The following is a 25,012-nucleotide window of genomic DNA, read 5'->3' on the forward strand; positions in this document are numbered from 1 at the left end:
AATAATGTATTATAATGTAATAATGCATTCCTCTATTGTGACATTATTATTGATATATGTATATATATATATACAAATACATATTTATTATTTATAGTGCGATAGCCTGATGACAGACCGAAAGCTCGATTGATTAAAAGGGAGATCAAGAGCAACGTCTGCACCAAGTGTATATATATATATATATATATATATATATATATGTATATATATATATATATATATGTATATATATATATATATATATATATATATATATATATATATATATATTAGATTTAATCAAGACAATGTAATGATGACAGAAGATGTTGCAGGATGCCGGCTGGTGGAAGCTTTCGACTTTCGGTCTTCTTCAGCTTTATTGTCTGTTTATGATATGAAATGGATGTTTGGCGCATGACAGATCATATTACGGAGTAATGAACATAATACATTGAACACAATTTCAGCATGAGTTAACAGCTCCAGGGCATACTTGGCAACATATTTGGCAATTGCAAAACATTCAACAATTTATAACTGGAAGTACAGTGTGCATTGTAGATATATGATAATGGGTATACAGTATGTTAAATACAGGCATATCATACAATAAAAAATATTAAACACATATCATGACTAAACTTAATAATGTAGTTACCTGCTCAGCAGACGTATGTGTGTTTCTTGGGGTGTCTTGTGGTTGTCTGTGGCGGGATGAGAGTGATCATGTGATATATTGGGAGGGAAGGTGTGTGTGTGGTGGTGCATGTCAGGCAGGAGTAGGGTAGGGTCCGATGGTATAAAGAATTAGGTTCAGTGTTCATACAAGTGTGTCAGTGGAGGATTGTTGAAAAATACAATACAATGAGCATTCTCGTGGTCATTGCCGGTCTTTAACTCCTACAGCTGGTTTACAAACAATCACAATGGCAGGCATGGAACCCGGGTATAGTAAAGAGTAAATGGTGTCCCTATAGACACATAACACAAAAATATACAATATACACATTTATATAATATATAACAAAATTAACTATTACTGGCAAAATTTACCGTGTGATAATTCTTTCTAAGATGACAGAGGCGTACGGTACGATTATCAGCATCATCCCACTATATATATATATATATATATATATATATATATATATATATATACATATATATATATATATATATATATATATATATATATATATGTATATGTATATATATAGATATAATATATACATATATATATATATATATATATATATATATATATATATATATATATGTGTGTGTGTGTATATATATATATATATGTACACTCACACACACAAAGCTCAACATTAACGGTGGCCACCTTGCCACCAGAAATCCTTGTCTGGCAACAATTTTTTTATAAAGTGATATTGTTGGTAAAATCATTGCATTCATATATATGTAATATATCAATACATTATGCATAAATTATGTACTTGTTTTATCATACAAGTATATATCATATGCATATTGTATTGATATCTCACATACATGAATACAATGATTATACAAACATACATATTACATACATGAATACAATGATTATATAAACATACATATTACATACATTCATGTATATACATACGCTGTACAGTCACTATATTGAACCTTTGTCCCCATTTAATTCATCTGGTAATGCACTGTGACCCCTGGTCTCGCTCTATGCATACAGCATTTTCAAACGTATTAATCCTTGATTAATCCGCCGGGATAATCACAGTTGATTGATAATCTATGTTATAGATAAAAAAATCTATAGAATTGTATAAATTATTAATCAACTGTGGTTATCGAATCTGGGCCTATATAACATACAGCAATTCCATCCTGAAGAGGTTATGCTTACACCGTGCTGTTGGTATACACTTTATTCAAACAACGTTGTCATAAAACAAACAAACAAACAAAACATGTGTCTCTTTGGCTAGTTATCATTTCAGTTTTAAAGAAAAAAAGTAATCTTACAATGGGGAAACTTATAGAGAAGAGGGATATAAATCCCCACTTTGTGAATTTAAGCAAGGCAGAGCGCAGAAAACGACATATCACAACAAAATAATAATTTTATTCAACATGTGTTCAAGCGAAATCATTCAGGTGCAACGGGGACAAACAAGGTCTGGAATGTGACCTAAGTTTTTAATGTATTCCCGTTGCTACAGAAAAAAAAAATATCGTGTGAATATGATAGCTGTGTGTATGATATTCGATCAAAGTGCAAAGTTTGCTACATTAACCTGTCTGAACTTCCACAAGGGAAACGCGTTGACGATGATTGCTAGTGTATGCAGCCCTATAGCTTTAAAAGTCTACTGCTGTGGTTGTTTGAACTCCGAGAGAGTGTTGGGACGGATATTGTAAGTAATTTGTATCTCGCTTCGACATAAGACGTCCAAATATTTTTCTTCCGTCGGTGATCTCCTAGAGATGTACCTTGACTAACACAAACTATGAAAAATCCTAGCGATAACTTCTGTTCGAGTAAAATTTAGATTTCCAATTAGATCGTATGCTGAATCCTGTAATTCCTCGAATTCTGTAAGGGGGGGCGTGACTAATGTTTCTGGTGGCACTTCCGGGTTTCATTTCATGTTTTTTCTTTTGATTTCTTATGTTTTTCACGAAAAATAAAGGGGGGGGGCGTGCGCCGGTTGCGCCCCCTCTGGATCCGCACTGTTCTTTGTAGTAGGCCTGCTATAGAGAGTGTTGAAGTCATCGTATCAGTCTTCTGCACTTTGCGGATGATCCGGTACGTTCATTATATGTACAATGTAAGTATTGATACAACTCCATCAATGTTGAATTTATGGTGGGTATGTTCACAATATTACACCTTTCGTCCAGGGGTGCACAAACTGTAGTGACCCAACGCCGTCGCTCTCTCGGATGTGCACATCCGAACTGCACCTGTCGCACCAGCTTGCGAGTTGTAAATTTTACGGTTGTCCGAAAAGTCAAAATGCGTTAATCATTTTTACCCCACTGTCGTGAGGGAGTGAAATTCAAGTTTTGTCGAAAACCTCACAGGTTGAGGAAAATGATTGTCCCAACGTCCTGTCGTGTTCAGATTATGCTACACAATAATAGATCAGCTTCATATTTCAATGAAACATTGAGAAGAATACGCATATACAGCTTTTATCATCGGTTCATATCAATTTTAAAGGTATGACGCGTCATTCTATTCTACTTCGAATCATCTTTTTTTTTTTTACAGATAAGATACTATTCGTGAGCAGACAAGATGGCGAAGCCCTTAAAGGGGAAAGTCTGTCTGGTGACAGGGGCTACCCGGGGTATCGGGAAGGGCATCGCACTGCAGCTGGGCGGCGCTGGTGCAACAGTCTACATCACGGGTAATACATATCATATAATGTTGTGTGTTTGTTTTTTTTCTAATAACCCTGTTTACCTGATGAATAAGATTCTCATTCTGTATGATGGATAGTAAGCTCATACCATCTGCAAGGTTTTATGTAATATTCCTATTTGACTGATAGCAAGACTCGACATTAGCCGTGGGGCCATCGCTGGACGGAATGTCAGGCCACCTAATTTTCATTAAAGTTATCTTTTGGAGTCACGATTTGGCAACTAAAATTCAAAATATTCAAAATGGGTTGTCATGTTTCCTGTTCATTTCAGGCCGATGCATTTCTAGTTCTTGCCACCAAAATTTCAAATCAAAATATTTCATTGGCCCGAACGGGCCACCAAGAAAAAAAAAGGTAGCAGGTTATTGTCGAGCCCTAGATGTATATTGGTTTGAAGTGAGAATATACAGTGAATTCATTAAGACAGTGTACTTCGATCCCTCTTACACATTTAGCTGATATTTCTTTCTATCTTTCCACTGTCTTTATGGCATACATGTGTTATTTATTTCGGTATACTGAATTCATGAGAGAGGTTCCCTGTTTATTGACGGTATCGACAAAGACCTGTATAGCATTCGAGAAAAAAAGAAACGTAATCAATGTGTAGAAAGTCATAGAAGCGGGAACATCACAAGATCTTTATGTATATATGTATATACATATTTTTTTTATGTGTGTGTCACAGTGTCATCCACCGTATACTGTATCACATCTGTTACCAAATTGTGATGACATCTGCTCGCTATCAAAAGAAGTGTATGGCCATGCACTAGTGTCGACTCTAATATAATTGTTCATATACATGATTGTGGACATGATATCCTTCAATAAAATTACACGAGGCTTTCGGAGTTTCCTTTAAGCACATTGAGAAGTCTTTTCCCCCCGCATATCATTATAGGTCGGACTTTGAGGGCGAACGAAGGATCTATCAGAGGATCACTGGAAGAAACGGCAAAAGAAGTTGGGTATCATTCTAGTTTTTATACGTGTATACCTCTTTCTATAAGTTTATTCTTGTGAAATTGGCAATTTCCATCAACCTTAGGAATTTTGAGAGACATGCACATTACGACGTTCAAAGCACAAGAAACGTAAATTGTCTCAAATGAGCTATAGTAACATAATATAGGTGTTGGTATTATACGAAAAGGGAATTATTTTCCATGATTTGCACGACAAATGCACGGTAATGTGTTGGACGTATAAAGATTGTTTTAGAATATCTGGATCACTACACTAGATCGATACGGTAATGGACTTTATATCGTCGTCTGATGTGACTCGTAAGTTTGTATGTTTTTTTTTGGGGGGGGGGGGAAATACTGGGAAAAAGTTCGAGAAAGTTAGCAATTTAAAGGAAATCAAAGCCCATAAAGATGTAGCTATAGGATAGCTAGGATAGCTAGCATTCGAAAGCAGTGTTCATTCAAATTAAGGTATGTAGCGTCCGAGATACAAGGAAATGCGCTATATCAAAATTAAGTCTACGATTGCAAAACTATTGTTGTTATCGCCATGAACTCAGGTGGCGGAGAGAGGGGGGAATTGCATACCAATCCAATGCGACCACGCCCACGAAACGGAGGTCGAGGCCGTGTTTGAGAGGATCAAGAGAGAGCAGAATGGTCGACTTGACATTCTCGTCAACAATGCTTTCTCGGCCGTTCACGTAAGATGTTTTTATCCTTGTCGATGTTTTAATCATGACATTGCGTCATTGAGAAAGAAAAGAACGTAAACTCCATTAGTATCGATGGTGATATATTGTCATGATTGTAACCGCTTATTTTGACACTTTTTGAATTTCTGCTTCCAAGGTAGCAATATCTTCATCTTACTTCCCCTTTCTCTCTCTCTCTCTCTCTCTCTCTCTCTCTCTCTGATTTGATATCTTATTTTCCTCTTTTCGTTCTGCTTCACTCTTTTCGTCTTCTCCCTGTCCGTTCGTTTTCCTTTCTCTAGATACTCTGCACTGCGATTATCCTTTCAAGTTATTTTAGAAACTTAGACCGACATAATAATAGCTAAAAAGATACGACTGAGTGAGGAAAATGAAGATTAATTTTGTGCAGTGACATGAGAAAGAGGATAGTCGAGGAGTACGCATTTTCGTTGATACTTCGAAAAGAATGATGTAGATCGTAATAAAGGATCAAATGCATGCTGTGTATACAACCATAGTCCACAAAATTTATAGCAATGTGTTTTGCAAAAATACTGAATAATCAATATATCCTTATTGCTTGTATTAATACAGCACTATCAAACGCAATGACACAACCGCGCTTCTCATTAAACTTTACTTTGTTATTGCTTTAACTGTATTAGGCGATTACTCAAGTGTCTCAGGTGCCATTTTGGGAGCAACCAATCCAAATGTGGGACGAGGTTAACAACGTGGGTTTAAGGTAACCAATATCGATATCATTTCTGTAACAATACGTCTTGTACCAATGCTTTCATATCGATTCGCTTAATGATTCCAACCGCAATATAGCCTATAGCCAGAAAAAAAAAATGAGAACCATGAAGGCGCACGCAGTTCTGACGTTTACGGGGTGCGGAAAGTCAAAAGGGTAGGAAATAATACCTCGGAGACAAGCCGTCGGTCCTCAACATGGATTGTATTGTCATAGTATATGCTTTCTTTTTTTTATACCCCCATTCCCATCAAGTCTTATGCGAAGTGTGTGGTGTCAGCAGATATCTCAGCATAAACTACGAGTTTTGTTGTGAAAATGTGAAAGCATTCTGATTAACCCCATCCACAATTAATATTCCTCTTGTCTCAGTGAACTGAAACCCCATGAGGGGGGGGGGGGGTAAAAATCGCATCAGTGCTTGCCATTATTGTTGATGGTCATTGTTATTGTCAGTAAGATCATAATTGTCACTAATGATATCACTAATACGTCGGGTTATTTAGTCTTTTACTAGGCCTGCTACTTGCACTACTGGTATCCAATCTGACAATTTGGGTAACGAGTTCTAATCATTTTAGTATGCAGCCATGTTTATGTGCCATATTATGACACTGGTGATGATGATGATGATGATGATGATGATGATGATGATGATGATGATGATGATGATGATGGATGAAGTCTTTTAATGCGTTATGTCTGTCACCAAGTGACTCTCCTGGCGAAGAAGAAGGTGAGACATCTTCCTCACATTCAAATTCATTAATTTCTATTTGAAAAGAACCACGATTGACAGATAACACAGAGTTTCTGGAACAAAAAAAAGTCTTGAGTTCTTTCTTGAGAAGACGCCCATTATTTTGCAGGACTGACATCTCCGTTCTCAGTTAAAAAACAGAGTTCAAACCATCGTCATAACTACAATTAAGAATAATATGAATTACAATAAATGGGAATATTGAAAGTGATTTAGATTATAGTATTACCAATTTGATAACTCATTGCTCATAACTGCCCTACAGGAATCACTACGTGTGTATTGTACATGCAGCCAAGCTGATGGTACCAGCGAAACAGGGACTTATCGTGAACATCTCGTCAATAGGAGCAATACGATACCACGTCAACGTGTTGTACGGAGTGGGCAAAGCGGCGGTGAGTATATTACGCATTGACCGATTAAAGGGATGGTATATAGTATTGATTGACATGAGGATTGGGCTTTTAACTTTTTGCAAGATACAAAGAAACCATTTATGAAAGAGTATAGAACATACCATTCTAAGAGGACTTCAAAGTTTATTTGATGGAAATCAGTTTTGGAATGGCTGAAACATCCAAAAACAAAGTGAAACAAAGCGATCTCAATAAAAGGTGCCGGTCCCACCTTCTATAACGATCGCTCTTTACAAATGATATCTCAGGCATTTCAAAACAAATTTTCATTAAATAAACATTACATGCTCTTTCATATTTTCAAAGAGGTTTCTCATCATCTCACCGAAAAATGGCAGAAACCTGAAGTTAGGTCTCAACCAGAAATATACAATTCCTTTAAAGGAGATTCTCTTTGGCATGAATTTAATTTGCTTAGTCAAGTTGTGTTGCTTTGTCTTGCTCTAGCAAAATAATGACCAAATAATACCGAATTCAATTCAATTCAATTCAATTCGTTTATTCATCTCAATCATAAAAACAAATACATTGTGAGATCAACATGGCAAAAAAGGAATATTGATGAGGAGAACGGGGACTACAAAAAGCGATAGCTTGAAAAGGCGTAAAGCCCCCAGAATACAGTGGTAAATGTGCATGTACATGTACATGACGAAGCTGTGAACAGGAGTTTTAAATGAAGTAATGAACTGCTTAAAATTGTACATAAAACACAGGAAATACTATACATTGATGGCGAATAGCGAATAATTTTACTAAAAAATAACAAAAAGCCACTGTAGACAGTGATCTTTATCGTAAATGTTGCGTAATAATAGTAGGCCTTAATATCACACACACACACACACACACACACACACACACACACACACACACACAAGATTATCGTTATAAAGATGTTCAATTCAACGCAGGCAAAATAGCTACAAAGGCTATGCAGCACAAGAAAATTGCTGTTTTATGGACGGCATACAGTGCAGAGATCTTTTGGAAATGCTGTAACCACACTAAAAAGTATAGGTCTACTTTGATCATGATTAACCTTAGTCGAAAGGAACAATACAATGACTATAGGGTTAAGATCATGCAGGTGAAGGTGCATGTTATGCAACAGAAATAGCAGGCCTCTAGCAATTTAAGCACTACCGAATTTCATAGGCCTACCAATAAAAACATGGCCGGCGGAACCAGGGAGGGACCAGGGGGGCTCGCCCCCCCCCCCCCCCCACTTTTTTGAACATACAAAGGAATACATTAGGTGTCGCCACTCTGGGCCCCCACTTTTTTTATCCGGAAGTGCGTAAGTGGCACTAGAAAGAAATAGATAGAGACCTTGAAGCGTGAGCACGGTATAAGGTTATTATTTTTTATTTTTGCGCTGAAGACCTTTTTTTTTCGCTTGTCAGCGGAAGAAACCAGGAAGTGGCACCAAAAGTTGCGCAGAAGCCCTTTTTTTTTTTTTTTTTTTTTTTTTGCTGGTTAGCTCATGAAACCCGGAAGTGCCCCCTCCCCCCCCCCCCCCCCCCACACACGCACACACACTCACACACACTTTTGAAAACGCTCCGCCGGCCCTGAAAAATACAACATGGTAGGATGCACAGACCATTATAACAGAATAACTTTACGAATTAAAACTCATATTGAACAGGTAGACAAAATGGCCTTTGATTGCGCCCACGAGTTGAAAGAGCATAATGTGACCGTGGTGTCCCTGTGGCCGGGGGCAGTGCGTACCGAGTATGTGGAGGACACGTTTACTGATCCGGACATGATTTGGGACATCGGAGACGTCAAAGTGACCGTGAGTATCAAAAGTGTGGAACACTATAGACCGATGAATATACAGTATACTATATAAAATATCGATACAACTGAGTCGTTTCGATTGTCCGATTTCTATTTTCCCATGGTTATCACTAGCTCGGACACACATGTTTTTGTTCTTTGATGTTGAAGTGTTTGCGGTTCGTAAAACATGGATGAATCGACTCGCATCAATGGACGTAATATACTCTGATATGCAATGTCAAGCGCTATTTGTGATTTATTTTTCATGACACACAGCAAAGAGAACTGTTCTCGAACGGTGAGAGTACCGAGTTCAGTGGCAAGGCAATCGTCGCCCTTTTCAACGACCCGAACCTACTGAAGAAGTCAGGTCGCATTCTCTGGACGGTCGAGCTCGCCGAAGAGTACCAGTTCGTCGATGTCGACGGGCGCTCTCCTGCCAACTTCCGCCGCGTGAGGACACTCTTGAAGATGTACGGACACACGTGGTTAGCGGCTCTGGTGCCGTCATGTATCAAGATTCCGTTCAGCATTCTCGCTGTGGGGATGCATAGGTTCTGACGGATCACAGATCTGCTCAGCTTTTCACATTTTTATCTAAGGTCCTTGACTTCATAAGGAATTGAGTTATTTTTTTTGTTTTGACCTTTTAAGAGCATGGTTCTCTCCCCCACCCCCACCCCCTCTCTCTTAACTTGTATATGAGAGAGCTGTATAGGCCTACTTTTGTTCGAACGTTGCTCATGAGGTGATTTGACGGTTTATAGTCACCTCGTCTACAGCCACTTTGTCTATTTTCCAATTGGTCTACTGGCATATCGTCTATTACCGATTAGTCTAATACCCATTTGGTCTACAACTCGTTTTGTCCAGTACCCATATTGTCTAATAGTCACTTTGCCCACTACCCGTATTGTCTAATACCCAACTCGTCTAAGGAGCATTTCGTCTACAAAACAATTGATCTACTAGCCAAATCGTCTACACTCACAATGTCTATTTGCCATGTCGTCTAATATCTATTTTGTCTACTACTAGTTAGTCTACTCCCACCTCGTCTACAAGTCGTTTAGTCTACATTCACTTTGTCTAGTTATCATATCGTCCAACCCTTAGTTTGTCCATACCCAATATGGTCTATACCCATCTGGTCTAATCCCGACTCGTCTACTCCCAATTGGTCTACTCCCAACTGGTCTACTGCCAACTGGTCTACTCCCAACTGGTCTACTCCCAATTGGTCTACTCCCAACTGGTCTACTCCTAATTGGTCTACTCCCAATTGGTCTACTCCCAACTGGTCTACTCCCAACTGGTCTACTCCCAATAGGTCTACTCCCAATTGGTCTACTCCCAACTTGTCTACTCCCAATTGGTCTATACTCGTCTATACCCAATTGGTGTACTCCCAACTGATATAGTTTTACTCTCAACATTTACCCAAACTGATCATTTCCATCTGGTCATGCTAATAATGAATATACCACTTTGTCTAGTGTCCAGTCCGTCTCACTGTCATGAACTATTCATATTAAACCCTGCCCTTGATTAGCACAAAAATCAATATTAGACTATTCTAGTTGTTAATTATTCCGCACATGCTGAATATAAAGACATACTAATCAATATATAGTGAGACATGACTATCCAGTCTACATTCTGGCCGTAAAATAACTAAATAATGATAAACTAGCTTAGTTACAATCCTCCATCACAAACGAATTGTCAGTCATACGAAACAGAATTACATTTCGACCGACCACCCAGTCCACCCTTACCTCCGTGCGCATGCATGCCAGTTTGCAGGCACAAACCCTTGTTGGTCGTAAAGGAGTCTGCGCCAAGACTACTATATGCACCACTTCAGCACTGTCCCATAGGCCCTGTGTTGTAGCTTCTCCCAACAAGGGTTTGTACAACCTTTGGGTCCTCATGTTTATAAGGCGGAGCTTCATTCTGAGAGGATTGTCATGGTAACCGTGATTGACATGTCCTATGGGGGCCTGTCTGGCTGACCCCCACTGAGATAAAGGTCAACCTGAGTAGAAAGCCAGATGGTGGTTTGAACTGTTATGTAACACCTCGGAATGTACTTTCTAGAGCAAGAAATGCTCCCTTCTGTTCTGTCTGCAATGAGTGACCACCTCCTTGCATGAGGAACCAAGGAACATATCCCTGCCATTCCCTTTCTGTTTATTCGTTTTCTTCTTTTCTCTCTTTTCAAGCTCTCACTAGATCTTTTTTCTTTCTGTCCGTCTGTCTACTCTTCATAATTACTGAATCATGTCAAGACCAACATGATTTTTCCCTCTATTTTCACCTTTCTCTCAATAAATCTCTTTATGAAAGAAATACTAAAACAGGCCTAAATCATTCTCTGTTTTTGTACATTGAAAATGCACTCCCCATTTGCATTAAAAGCTCAACAAGTTTGTAGGTGTTTTTTTTTTTCTATATCAGTCTACCTTACATGTATAGTTTTCTTGACCTCTGGCGTACCACTTATACAATGTGTCATATAACTCCTTCTTTCATATTTCTATAATATTTCATGAAGGGCTATACATGCCTAAGTCTTAATCAACATTGTACCAAACTATAACGAGCCTTAACTTTATCTGTTTAAGAAAAAAGATAATAGCTATAAATAAGCTTTTACATTGTATGTGAATGCGAGTTTACTTATACATGGTGCCTGCTTATCACGCATTTCATCAAATTTGCCTTCTTGGAAGTTTGATGATAAATCTACTAAGGCTTATTCATCTACAGTAATAAATTACTATACTTTATGATTGGTGACTTTTCCCTTCAGGCCTACGTAATTTCTTGCTCGTGCTATTGCTAATGTGTTGTACATGTACCAAAACAAAATCTCAACGAAATACTTGCCAATAGGCCCATAACGAGCTGAGATAAAAGATTAGCTAACCTGGATCAATCCATTCAAGTAAAAATCTGACACCAATGTCAAATTTATAATTGTCATGCATTCAAACTGTTTAGCTGAATTAGTCAATAAATATAGGCATTCATGTATCTTACAAATATTGTGGATAATATTATAGAGCTTAATAACAAAGTTATGAATTTTTGAAGTTTAAACTTGCTCTTTATCTAACTTTCCTCAAACGGTCACTGATATGTTTATTGTTCTAATAATGTTGCTGAATTCTCTCAATCCACATGTATTTCATTGTGAACTTGACTTTTACGATTTCATCAAAATATTTCTTGCGATTGTTTGATATTTCAATTAAACAGTGTTATAAAGCCATGACCACATAACTGTAGTATGTTGTAATTTTTTTAAGAGTAACAGAAAAGAGATTAGATATGTTTTGATGATATCATAAAAGTAATATGTACTGCGCAAGTTCACGTTGAAATCATGTGGACTGAGAGAATTCAGCAACATTATTAGAACATATCAGTGACAGTTTGAGCAAAATTAGAAAAAGAAAAAGTTATGAATTTTTGAAGTTTCTATAGCCAGGTCAAAATATCAAGGTCCCACACATACTGTAATGTGGGCTACATTGCCAAGGAATATACGCCTCTTTTTTATTTTTTTTTATTTTTTTACAGAGAATATTACAGTTTAAAGAACAATAGCCTACCTACATTTCTTTCAAAAACAACAACAGAAGTTCATTGAAATGTAAACAAACAAGCAAAAACGTGTTGCTCAGAAAATAATGAGAATGTACCACAGAGGACTGGCAGCAACAATACATGCAATACAGATTAGAACTATCACTAAATGTGATTAATACCCCATGGACCTCAACCTGAGGGAGTTAGCTCAATACACAATGTTTTTGTATGCTTTTTATCAGAAATAAAAAGTTGCTACCATGGCAATGCATTATTTAACATTGACAAAGATGTGTTTTTCAATATGCATATCTGAAATCTATAATGGTTCCCCAAAATGTGCCAAATCTAAAGCTATAACAACATTCTCAAAACTGAGGAAAATAGCATAAGCAATAATGTTTTTGTATGATTGATTTTTATTCAAAAAGTTAATGATTTCTGTGGCAAATACTGTCTGTCCCTGACGAAAGAAGTGAATTTTTTTTTAATGAAAAATGCCGTTACAATGGCAACACGGATTTGCCATACTCCAAAGAAAGAATTTAAGTATCAACATGCTATATAGTGGTCACATGTACCAAATATCAAGTCAAATGTTCAAAGACTGAGGGAGTAAGCTCTATTAATATATATATATATCATACACAATATTTGTTTGCACCTTTTATAGAAAAAAGATGTTGCCATGGGAACGCATTGTTTAATATTGACGAAAGAAATACTTTGAGCAATTGAATTTGTATTGGTATTATGTGTCAAATCTCAAGTCAAATCCTACAAACTGCTGGGTTTAGCTAAATCAACTACCAATTTGTATGATGTTTAATTACACAAATGCTGCTTTCACGTCAATACATTGACCAGCAATGACAAGATATGAAGTTTGCATGTCTTCACTTTACAGTAGCAGCCAAATATGCGAAATTTCAATTCTAATGCTCAATAACTGAGGGAGTTAGATCAATCCATCACATAATTCTGTAATTGTAAGAAAATACTCATGTCATGGTAACAGACAGACTGAAAGCCACACACACACACACACACACACACACACACAACTGTCTTGCTAAAATGACATAGTAGGCCCTATTAACATGTAAGCAAGAGTGATCATTATAGTCTCTCAAATTGCAAATCAAATGTTCAAAATATGGGCAGTTTGTTCAACAAAGTTTTGTATGTTTTTTTTTTAAAATGAAAATGCTGCTACCATGGCAAACACTGTTAACAATGACAAAAGCTAAAATTCTACAATGGCGGCCACAATGTCATGTGCCAAATTTCAAGTCTTTTCTATCGAGGGAGATAGATCAGTTCATGTGATTTTGTATTTATCCATAAAAATATTGTTTAATGGAAAGAGGCATATTGAAAATTCTGTATGTATCATATCTAAGTGTTGTGAAAAATAACATTACTATAGAGTGGTCATAATTCCCAAATTGCAACTAAAATGCTAAAATAAAACTGAGCAAAAAGTTTGATCCACAAAATTGTAAATGAGTCAAAAAATATGAATGATGTTGTAAATCATGGCAAAACATTGGACGACAGTGCCAAATATTACGTTGTTGCCAACATACTGCAGGCTCATTTCCAAAAAGCACTTAATTAGATTATTACATCTACGGCACAGTAGATTCAACTCATTTTGAGTGAACACATAACAACTAAGTATTAGCTCTTTCAGTGTTTTGCAATCAATAAAGATGGAAAACAATTGATCGCAACCGGCCTTTTTTACGATCAGTGGTGTAACTTTTGTACTCGGGGGGTCAAAATTTCAAACAAAATATTTTTTCATTATTCTGTTTGATTCCTGTTTGAAAGTATTCAAATTTTTGAAAAAATAACATTTCAGACCTTAAAGCTGAAGGGTTATTGGTGTAATTTAAGGAAAACCCTGGCACCTGAAGTAAATTTAAGCAAAACTTTGCTTTCATGAATTGCACCATATTGACAAAACTCTGAAGTCAAACTTCACCATGCAAAGTTTATATGGTTAACAACAATATATAGTTTGTGAATCAAAACTATTTGGGGGTTGAATATAAAGTGAATTTTTAAAAAAATACATGAGATTTATAAATTTTTGCTAAAAATACCAATTGACATGTAATTTCTAAGATTTTAACTATTTATTGGAGGGCAGGCCAGGTCAAACTCTTACTATAACAAGTCTTTAAGTAGGGCTACCTTCCTATGTAGGTTAAATGAAATTCCAATAATTTCTTAAAAACTTGGATTTTTCACACATGGATGTTTCGGAGGTGACAGTTACCATATTAGAATGTTTCGGAGGTGACATTAATATTAACACTCACTTTTTTGAGAATAAGTGACAATAACACAAAAACTTCTTCTTTTTATCAATGTTTTTAATAATTATAACTCGAGAACAAGAAATTAGCCCCTGTTTCAAGCAGATAGACCACACAGAACAAGTGTTTTTTTACACTTCATTAATTAGCATGGGTACCGGTAGTTTGCCTTCCATTTGGACGAAGGATGTAAGCTAAATATTGTAATCTGAAGAAACATGGCATTCCATTTTCTACCTTGAATTGAGATGAGGGTGTAAGATCATTTAAGTAATGTTTCTTTGTTCTCGGAACATTTTATTCCACAACACCAGGGAAGAATCACTTCGTTTCGGAGGTGACATTCAATGTTAACATTGTGTTGAAATATTCATTTACAGTAAGAATATGATGGACATAAGCTAGATATTGTAACCTGAAGAAACATGGCATTCCATTTTCTACCTTAAATTGAAATGAGGGTGTAAGATCATTTTAGTAATGTTTCTTTGCTCTCAGAACATTTTATTCCACAACACCAGGGAAGAATAACTTTGTTTCGGAGGTGACATTCAATGTTAACATTGTGTTCAAGTATTCATATAGTATGTCCCCCCCTCCCCCCCCCCCCCAAAGAAAAAGAAACATGGCATTCCATTTTCTACCTTAAATTGAAATGAGGGTGTAAGATCATTTTAGTAATGTTTCTTTGCTCTCAGAACATTTTATTCCACAACACCAGGGAAGAATAACTTTGTTTCGGAGGTGACATTCAATGTTAACATTGTGTTCAAGTATTCATATAGTATGTCCCCCCCCCCCCCCAAAAAAAAAAAAAAAAAAATTGCAATTAGACTTTTGCATTGATAGCACCCAATTAAATCAGCTAAATTCTACTTTATTTTAATTATAACATCTTAGCTCTATTTTGCAGAGAGCCCCAGTCAATTTGGTTAAGTGGTCTCAAAGAAATGTGGATTGTTATAAAGGATGTCAGGAGTCTGATTCTTCCAAGTTCAGCACTTGGATGCTCTTGGAACTGCATATTAATGTGTAAATACAATATACAGAACTTGGAGGGAAGGGATTCCTTACATGCTCTACAAAAATCCTCAATTCTCTTTGACCTCTGAAGCAAATTGAATGGGGTTTTCTGTAAGGTGTGGGCAATGAGTTATAGTTTCAATCCCTCAAATTGTATTTTAGAATGATTCACTATCTTTAAAGTTATCGTTGCGGAGGGTACCACTGTGATTATTTGGTGGGGACATACGGTATGAATAGGAAAAGCAAAAATTTGACTTTTGTACGTTTTTGTTTGCAAATAGTTTTATAACCTAGATTAATTCAAGGATGTTCATGAATTCTTCATCATCCTTGACAGCCACCGTACAAATGTCATAATACTGGTGAAAGGTGTTTGGTTCATCTGGGATAAATTTTCTATTTACACCAGATTCATTTAAACTGTTGACATTAGTAAAATATATTTTACGTATCTTTCTGAATTGCTTGAAAATTACCTGCAAATGATGCATATTAATCACTTTTGAGAGTAAAAAGTATAAGATAAGTAAAACCATTTTATTGTTTTTGAGGTGACACAACACAGAGACAACCCAACTTCTCAGGTGTTAACTATTTAGTGAACATTCATGTCTTTCCACATGGCTTTAATTTTCAAATATAAGCTCTTTCTTTCAGTTCTTACTTGTTATTTTGTTTAATTATTCTCTTTCATTATAATGGATACCAGCTCATATTTTGTTTGAGATTGTAATTCATACTAATCTTTAACAGGTTTTTACAGTTTGGTTAAGACAACAGTTTGTGTTTCCCAGCTGAAGAGAGCAGCATAATGCTTTTCTGTGAACTTGAGGGGAAAATTTGTTTTTGTTCAGTAATTTCCTCCATCAACTTCACGGAAGGTCCCGGACACAAACTGGTCTCAAATAAACCTATAAGGGACCGAAACTGGAAAAGGACAAGTTCACCTCAATAGACATGAGGGCTGAGTAAATACAGCAATATTAGTAAAACACATCAGTGAGAGTTTGAGGAAAGTAAGGCAATCCGTTCCAGAGTTATGGATTTTTGAACTTTCTGCTCAGTCAATGCTGAATGAGAAGACTTCTATACATGTAGCTTGTGATGTCACATGTGTACGAGGATATAGAGAAAGTATCAAGAAAATTCAACATACTGTATTTTCACTTTTCTTGCATAACAAAAGAACACATGACTTCTCTCTTTTAGAAGGCAGGATGAATAATATTGCCCTAAAATAAATCAGTAGCAAGTTGAAGAAATGTGCACTTTTTTCAAAAAGTAAAATTTTGTGAAATTCATTATATTTTCCTTATATCGTTGTACACATGTGACATCATACACTGTCATAGTCGTCTCATCCAGCAGTGATTGCGAAGATACGTAAAAAACCCATAACTTTTGAATGGATTGTCCAATTTCCCCAAAACTTTCAATAATGTGTTCTACTAATGTTGTTGCATTCACTCAATCCACATGTATATGAAGGTGGACTTGTCCTTTAAGAAACCATTTTCTTTTCCTTGAAATTCCAGTACTTAAAGCCAAATTCTAAGATAAAACATAATAACAAAACAAGGTAAACACCTCATCAAAATTATATTGAGATAGAACTACAAATCTTGTTTTTGGATCTTTCCCTTTCCAGTCCTGGGGACTTGTTCCTCTGTTCACTTTAGTTGTCACATAACTTCAATAATCGTAAAAAAATACAACATTTGTCATAAACAGTTGGTTCAACTTGGAAAATGTAATAATTATTGTCATATTAAAAAAAATCACATAATTTTGTTTATGACTATACCACGTTGTACATGGAAAAACAACAACTAAGAATTCAAGAACAAGTTGTGCACCAGCTATAGGCATGTGGCCTTTTTGTGGAGTGTGATTATTTGATTTTTTTTTTTTTACATTTTTTTCTTTTGAGATTGTGGACTAGGGCATGCATGAACTGCCACATGTATCACTTTGGTATCGAGGGAATTCTGGTGAGCTATGTATACAAAAGTCACTTCTGTTGTGATGATTTTGTAGATATTAAATGTATTAGAAAATATTGATAGATAGTGAAAAGGAACTGAAGTCTTGCCTTTCACTATCATATAACAATATGGTGTTAACAAACAATGTCACCTCCGAAACACAAGAAATAGTAACCTACATGGAAAGCTGTGATTGGTAAATCTTCACAAATAATTTGCTTGTTGGAAATCAAGCTTCTAAGATGAAAGCATCTATATGTTTACTTAACTAAAGCAGGAGAATTGATATTGATTACAATGTTATATATACAACAGATGGGTGTATTTTGTGCATTCTCATTGTTAAAAAGAGTGAAAAAATGTAAATTTGCCCTAAAACGTGCTGTCTAGTAATACAAAAAAGAGTGAGAGTGTGTTAGTTGATTTCTCCACTTTGAGACTTATGTTACTAAAATAAATGAAACCATTGGTGTACATGATATGGTTTCTCTTCAACAGAAATGAGCAAAAAATCTTGTTAACAGTGTTTTGTCACCTCCGAAACAGTAATTCTTAGTTTTTATTAGATCTTTTATTAATCTCTAGAAAATTCTCACTTCCTGTTGCCATATTACTATTTTCATCCAAAAGAGATTCCTGTCAATTGGACAGAATCAAACAAATTTGCTTTGTCTTCGAGAAATTATCAAATATAATATGCTTGTTGTTTTTCGGAGGTGACAATTGTTTCGGAGGTGACAAGTGTTAACGGAAAATTGTAAATTGCTCCGAAATGAAAACAACAGGCTATATTTCTACTACCTTCCTTCAGAGATAATGTGAGGGGATATGTTACATTTTTGCAAATGTAATGTATAACTGATGTCAAGAATAAAAAAATCAAATACATAAATCTGTTGTCTCGGAGGTGACAGAAATGTTAACGGAAAAGTTACATAAATTTATAAATGCTCACCAAAAAATGATAAACTATTTGAATTAAATAATCTTTGGATCAAAGTTAAGTCAGATTGATTACTATTCTGTTTTGATGGAAATTAGCAAAGTTGAATTTCATAATTGTGAACAAGAGCTAACTCAAAAGAGGGGTTAATTGTTAACGGAAAATGTCACCTCCGAAACATAAAGTTTGGACAATTTCAGTCTTTAAAGAAGACAAAGCAGAACCTGGTAAACATAGTTCTTAATGTTGGATACCTGTCTATCACAACAACAACAAAAATAATGAAAAGGAATAAACAATTTAATATGCTAGCTCTGACAAAAATACTATGTCAGAGTGAGTACACCAAAAGTGTTGGATTTCAAGCATGTAAGTGCCTGCCACATCTGAAAGAAAAAGAGAGGAAAGTTCATTAAGGTACCCAAGGTAGACACTATGGGTGGTAAGTTTATGAGAAAAAATAATGCATATCTGTCAGTGCCTAAGAAAGTTATACACCAATTAGTGCAAACACTGTGTTTTACACCACTGATTGTAAAAATGGCCAACCAGCAAATGATTTTAACTAGTATAGAATAGAGAATTGCAATCAATTGCAAGTTATGATCAACTGCAGCATCCAGGAGATTTTACATTGATATCTATCAGTATCACAAGTTTTAAAAGATGTATGGATACATTCACTTTGGAAATGTATTGTTTTATCAGACCAATAAATAGGGAGGAATTTACCAAGAGTGAATTTGAAACACTGTCGGAACTTACATAAGGAGAGAGATCAAACTAGGGAGAGAAGTTATACAGAAGACCATCTCTGACTCCACTTATTAAAAATTCCTCATAGAAGTAGAAAACCTCTTAGAAGTAAAATGTGTTTCTGGGACTGGTTCCTGCATAGGCACAAGAACTGTTCTTTGCTTTTCGGCATTGATTTTTCCAAAATTAAGGTTTCATTCAGAACCTACACATGATGATATTAAAGGGTATTAGTTTTAGATTGTCATATAGGCCTAGGTTGGTACATTTACAATGAACCTAGGTTTGTGTTTATTTAAGGGCCCATGAGTACACAGTATACCAGCGAGAAAAAGAAAAAATGTAGGTGTTAAAGGATGGTAGTTTTGGTTGAGATGGTGATTCAGCTTTTGACTTTTTGCAAGATAGAAACTACTCGACATACTATTATCAAACAGGAGTTAAAATTCTATTTGATGAAAGTCAGATTTGGAAATATCCAAAAACAAAGTAAAGCAAAATGGTCCATATACAAGAAAATTCCCACATTTCATTAGGACCACTTTGTTTTGGGATATCTCAACCATCTCAAATTTGATTTTCGTCAAACAAAATTTAATTCCTCTTAATAGAATAGTATGAAGGCCTATGCTTTTGATAGTCATATAAGGGGAATCTCATTAATTGTTACAAAAAGTTGAAACATGCCTTGAAATCTTGTTCAGAAAATAAATAATGCCCCCAAATATCTCATTACATTTTAGTCATTTCATGGTTTACACGTGAATGAATCCACATTATTATGTCTGCATATGTTACTCCATGGTTTACAGAAGAGCCAGATACTGTATAAGGGGGAAAGATGATTGTACTGACTACTGTACTGACTACTGTCACCTAATACACCCCTTGGAATTTGGTGCACTGGTATCTAGGTATCCATGAAGGAAGGGTTGTCTGACCAGTGTTGTTTTTATTTCACCCATGGACTGGTGATATCTGTTTCCCTAATTATCCAGTTATTGGGTGTTGCCAGGCAAGTCCCAATAAAAGATGGTGATGGACATTGGAAAGCAACTAATCACATGGGTAGAGGGTGGAGTTTGATTTTCACCGTGAGAAACTGTTTTTAGAAGTCTGTAGGAACCTTTGTTGGGAGAGGCTGCAGTGCAGTGGTGCGTGTATTAGTCTTAGCAAATGCAGACTCCTAATACGACCAACAAGGGTTTGTGCCTGCAAACTACATGCATGCAGCGATCTTGGATCCCGAATGAGGAATTATCGAGTAATTTGATTTTCATTGCGTTTGGTACACTAGTGAAGGTATACTAACGATCCGCGCGATGTGGGCGTGTAGTTGGATGGATTGACACCGGATGCTCGCGTGTACTAGTAATGTGTTCCGTTTGTGTGTGTGTGTGTGTGTGTGTGTGTGCGTGTGTGTGTGTGTGTGTGTGTGTGTGTGTGTGCGTGTGTGTGTGTGTGTGTGTGTTTACGTTTACATGTATGTAGTGCTGGGATGTGGTTAAAGTAACTGTGAGAGAGATGCAGTAGGTTGTTTTCTATTTCACTGGGAAAAAAGAAACTGGATGAAGTAGACTTAAATAACAAAAAAAATATATATAACTAGTAGTAGACCAGTTGGGAGTATAGTCTAGTTGGCAGTAGACTAGTTGGCAGTAGATGAGTTGGCAGTAGACGAGTTGGGTGTAGACCAGTTGGGTGTAGACTAGTTGGGAGTAGACGAGTTGGGAGTAGACCACTTGGGTGTAGACGAATTGGGAGTAGACCAATTGGGAGTAGACGAGTTGGGAGTAGACCAATTGGGTGTAGACCAGTTGGGAGTAGACCAATTGGGAGTAGACCAGTTGGCAGTAGACCAGTTGGGAGTAGACTGACTGGTTATTAGACTAATTGACTATTAGACAATGAGTTGTAGACCAATTGGCTATTAGACAAAATGAGCTGTAGACTATTTTATTCATAGACCTTATGATTAATAGACGAAATGGTCAATAGACATAATGGGTGTTAGACGAAATGTGACTTAGACAAATTGGGCATTAGATAAAATGGCTAGTAGACGAAATGACAATTAGACTAATTGGCATATAGACAAAATGGTTGATAGACGAGTTGGTAGTAGACGAAGTGAGTTTAGACAAGATGGCATTAGACTAGGTGGACAGTGGACAGGGTGGGTGTAGACGAGGTGCCAATTTACCGATTTGACAGGCTAGTTGAATGATCATTTTGCGAGTTGTAAATCTGTTCAAATGAAATGAGTTTGGATGTCGAAATTTCAATGATATTGTTTTACCTAAGACTCCCGGCCGTGAGTTCGTTGAAAGTTAACCTGCCAAGAATAAGTAGCGTTCCAGCATAAAGCTTTGAAAATTATGGATCTCATTTTTACTCATTTCCAAACGATTTACTCGTAAAACTTTACCATAATTACTTAACAGGGTCTAGCTCATTTTACTTGACTTTTCCACTCATTACTATTCGAAAATCATCAGCAAAATGGAATACATGTATAGCAATAGAGGACTATAATCATTCGCAGTTCTTCTCTGTCATGGAAAAGGCGTTCCTTTCTACTCACAACTTTTATATTATTTCGTCTTCTTGCAAATTTTCTACAACTTTTCTTTGAATCATAGTAGGCCTATATAACCTTTACCTGTTTACTTGAATTGCTGAAACCCTATCGTGGCAAGAAAATGAAATAATGAACGATTCTGTTAATGATTCTATATGAAATAACTTGTAAATCAAAATTTTAAAAAAAGAAATTGAGTATAGAAAAACAAAAGTAGGCCTATACATTGAATTGCTTAATGAGGAAACATTTTTGTTCTGAAGTTTCGCAGACAATGCAAGATAGCATCTTAATGTGAATTAAAATTAGGGTCTTATATAAGGTTGTATGGCTTTTGAAAGTGTGCGTTTTTTAATGATTAAGTCTAATTTTAATGTTCGGCTCAATTTCAGCTACAACGAGAAGCTTCTACGTTGCTTTGATTAAAAGAGATAAATAGTTAATGAACTCTCTAAAAAAAATCGAGTGAAAATATTCACTCTTAAAGGAGTGAATACAAAAAAGAGTGAATTTAGAGTGAAATTGGAGTGAATTTTGAGTGAAAACGTTCATTTTCACTCATTTTGGAGTGACCTCAGGGATCACTCGAAGATTTTGGAGTGATCCCTGAGGTCACTCTAAAACGAGTGAAAATGAACGTTTTCACTCAAAATTCACTCCAATTTCACTCTAAATTCACTCTTTTTTGTATTCACTCCTTTAAGAGTGAATATTTTCACTCGATTTTTTTTTAGAGAGAAATGTAATTCTGTCTATGTAATCGTTGAAAGGGTGTCAAAGAGAAACAGGGGCGGATCCAGGAATTCCGTATACATAAACGAGGCGCCTTTACAAAATCTAATGGGGGCGCAAGTGCTCCCCTTTTTTTTTCTTTTTTTTTCTTTTGCTTTAACACAAAATAAAGAGGGGGCGCGCGCCCGGTGCGCCCCCCCCCCCCCCCCCCCCGGATGCGCCACTGGAGAAAGACATTATTCTTAAACTGCCAATAAAGATTACTGCTTTCATGTATCATGACGAGTTTTTTTTTCGCAAAGTGAGAAAACACAAATAATCTGTATTATGCCTACTATTATTTTTGTTTCGAAAATCCGCTCAAGACATTCAACATTCTTTTCTTTTCTTTTTTTGTCAGTATAAACACCTCAATGTCATTTTAAAAAGATGCATGAACACACATCAACAAACCCGGGACACTTTAAAAAGTGGGGACCGAATTTCCGGTCCCCACTTTTTTATTCTCATATTTGATTGTAAATAGAGTGTGTAACTCTTCAATATGATCAATCTTTTTTTGCAGTGGTCCCCGAATTGATGCCTATATTCTCAGTGTTTGTTTGTTTGTTTGTTTGTTTGTGTGTGTGTGTGTGTGTGTATGTGTGTGTGTGTGCGTGCGTGCGTGTGTGTGTGTGTGTGATACACTGCAAGCAGAAGGAATGATATCGCGGCCGATTTGACGTTGTTTCTTCGATCCAATGTCGTGAGATCATAACATGACCGTGACGATGTATAATGACCGTGAAAGACCATCGGGACTGTAATAAACATGATAATGCTCACACTATATAGCTTATTTATGCCGTATACATAAACAGCTATATGTTCAGATAACATTTAGTGTATATGTCATGTATCCAAAATACCAAAATGGCTGATGTCGCTATGTATAAGTAAACCTGCAATGTGTTGTGCCAAGCCGCCGGAAGTGTGAGATCACAATCATAGAAGATGGAAGGAAGCACTGTGTATATAGCCTCCACACATGCACTCCCTTACCATGACACCAATCCTACATCATGCCTTAATCAGATAAATCAGACATCTCCCAACAATATATATATATATATATATATATATATATATATATATATATAGAGAGAGAGAGAGAGAGAGAGAGAGAGAGAGGAATATAAAAATATATGTATATACATATACATATATATATGTATATATATATATACATATATATCATAATATTATATACATGATTATATATAACATGGCGAAGTAGGGTAGTAATGCATTTCAGTAAAACAGTGCTATTTTATTCAAACCCAATTTTCGATGCATTCACACGTCTTCTGAACAGGGTCGACATGAACAATAATATGAAAATTGACAACATCATCATTATATATATATGTATATATATATATTGTATATGTATATGATTAACACACACAAAGTCATGTAACGTACTTGGGACGTAATGCATGTATATAATATTGCAGGCTATAATACTTTTCATGTTACATGTTCTGAATACATTTGATGCAGTATTATTTTGCTTATAAACACACGACCTTGCGGAATACCAGCTATAACAGCTGAAAACATATATATGATGAAATAAAGTCAAGCATTAACTATTCAATACAATACTTATGGACTTCTATAAATCATCATATAGATTATCTTCAGTTACATTTTGTGTATCAAGAGACTGATATTATAATACATGTACCTTGTAATAACACTAGCTCTAGGCTTTGAGATGGATTTTTTTTTTTTTTTTTTTTTTTGTATAGTTACCCACCGCCGGAAGGGGGCCGGGGGCACTTCCGGGTTTCCCTCCCATGGGGGTAAAATCATTAATAAGAGGAAAGGAAGGTACTCAGCATGGTCGTTATCCATTGATAATTTAGTTCAGTCATCATAATCCTATCCCGATCCTTTACCAGTGCTCAGTCGCATCTGAGGACGTGATAGAACGCCAGGAAAGTAAAACGTTCTAATTGGGCTCCAGTGGCAGATCAATATTGGGCCCTGTCTTATGAAGAGTTATAATTGATTATGTAGTTGATTTCTATGATAAGTTCATGGCAGCCTGTGTAGTAAGGAAATGTATAATCGATTATATCTTTTGATAAAACGGATCCCGGAAGATTTTTGGCTAGAGAAGAGGCTGCGATGGTCCAGCAAGGTGTTAACGTCCGCTAGCCAGGCTCTGTGGCAGAGAAGTCTGTTGTAGCGCCGTCTTCGTCGAGCTGCGAAAACACGCTCGGAAAAGGTTAGTTACCT

At 36.2% G+C, this 25,012-nt stretch overlaps 1 protein-coding gene across 1 annotated transcript; it reads left to right on the top strand.

The window, feature by feature from the left end:
• The first annotated feature begins 3,253 nt into the window (after positions 1–3,253).
• Positions 3,254–9,340, top strand: LOC139735487 (dehydrogenase/reductase SDR family member 1-like). The gene is made up of 7 exons (XM_071646242.1): positions 3,254–3,365; positions 4,288–4,349; positions 4,915–5,058; positions 5,718–5,797; positions 6,835–6,967; positions 8,640–8,792; positions 9,056–9,340. The coding sequence occupies exons 1-7, from the start codon at positions 3,254–3,256 to the stop codon at positions 9,338–9,340; spliced, it is 969 nt and encodes a 322-aa protein (XP_071502343.1).
• Positions 9,341–25,012: the final 15,672 nt, after the last annotated feature.

Source organism: Diadema antillarum, unplaced genomic scaffold (genome assembly GCF_040938485.1).
Source record: "Diadema antillarum isolate AM-2024a unplaced genomic scaffold, OU_Dant_1.0 seq00000581_RagTag, whole genome shotgun sequence".
NCBI lineage: Eukaryota > Metazoa > Echinodermata > Echinoidea > Diadematoida > Diadematidae > Diadema > Diadema antillarum.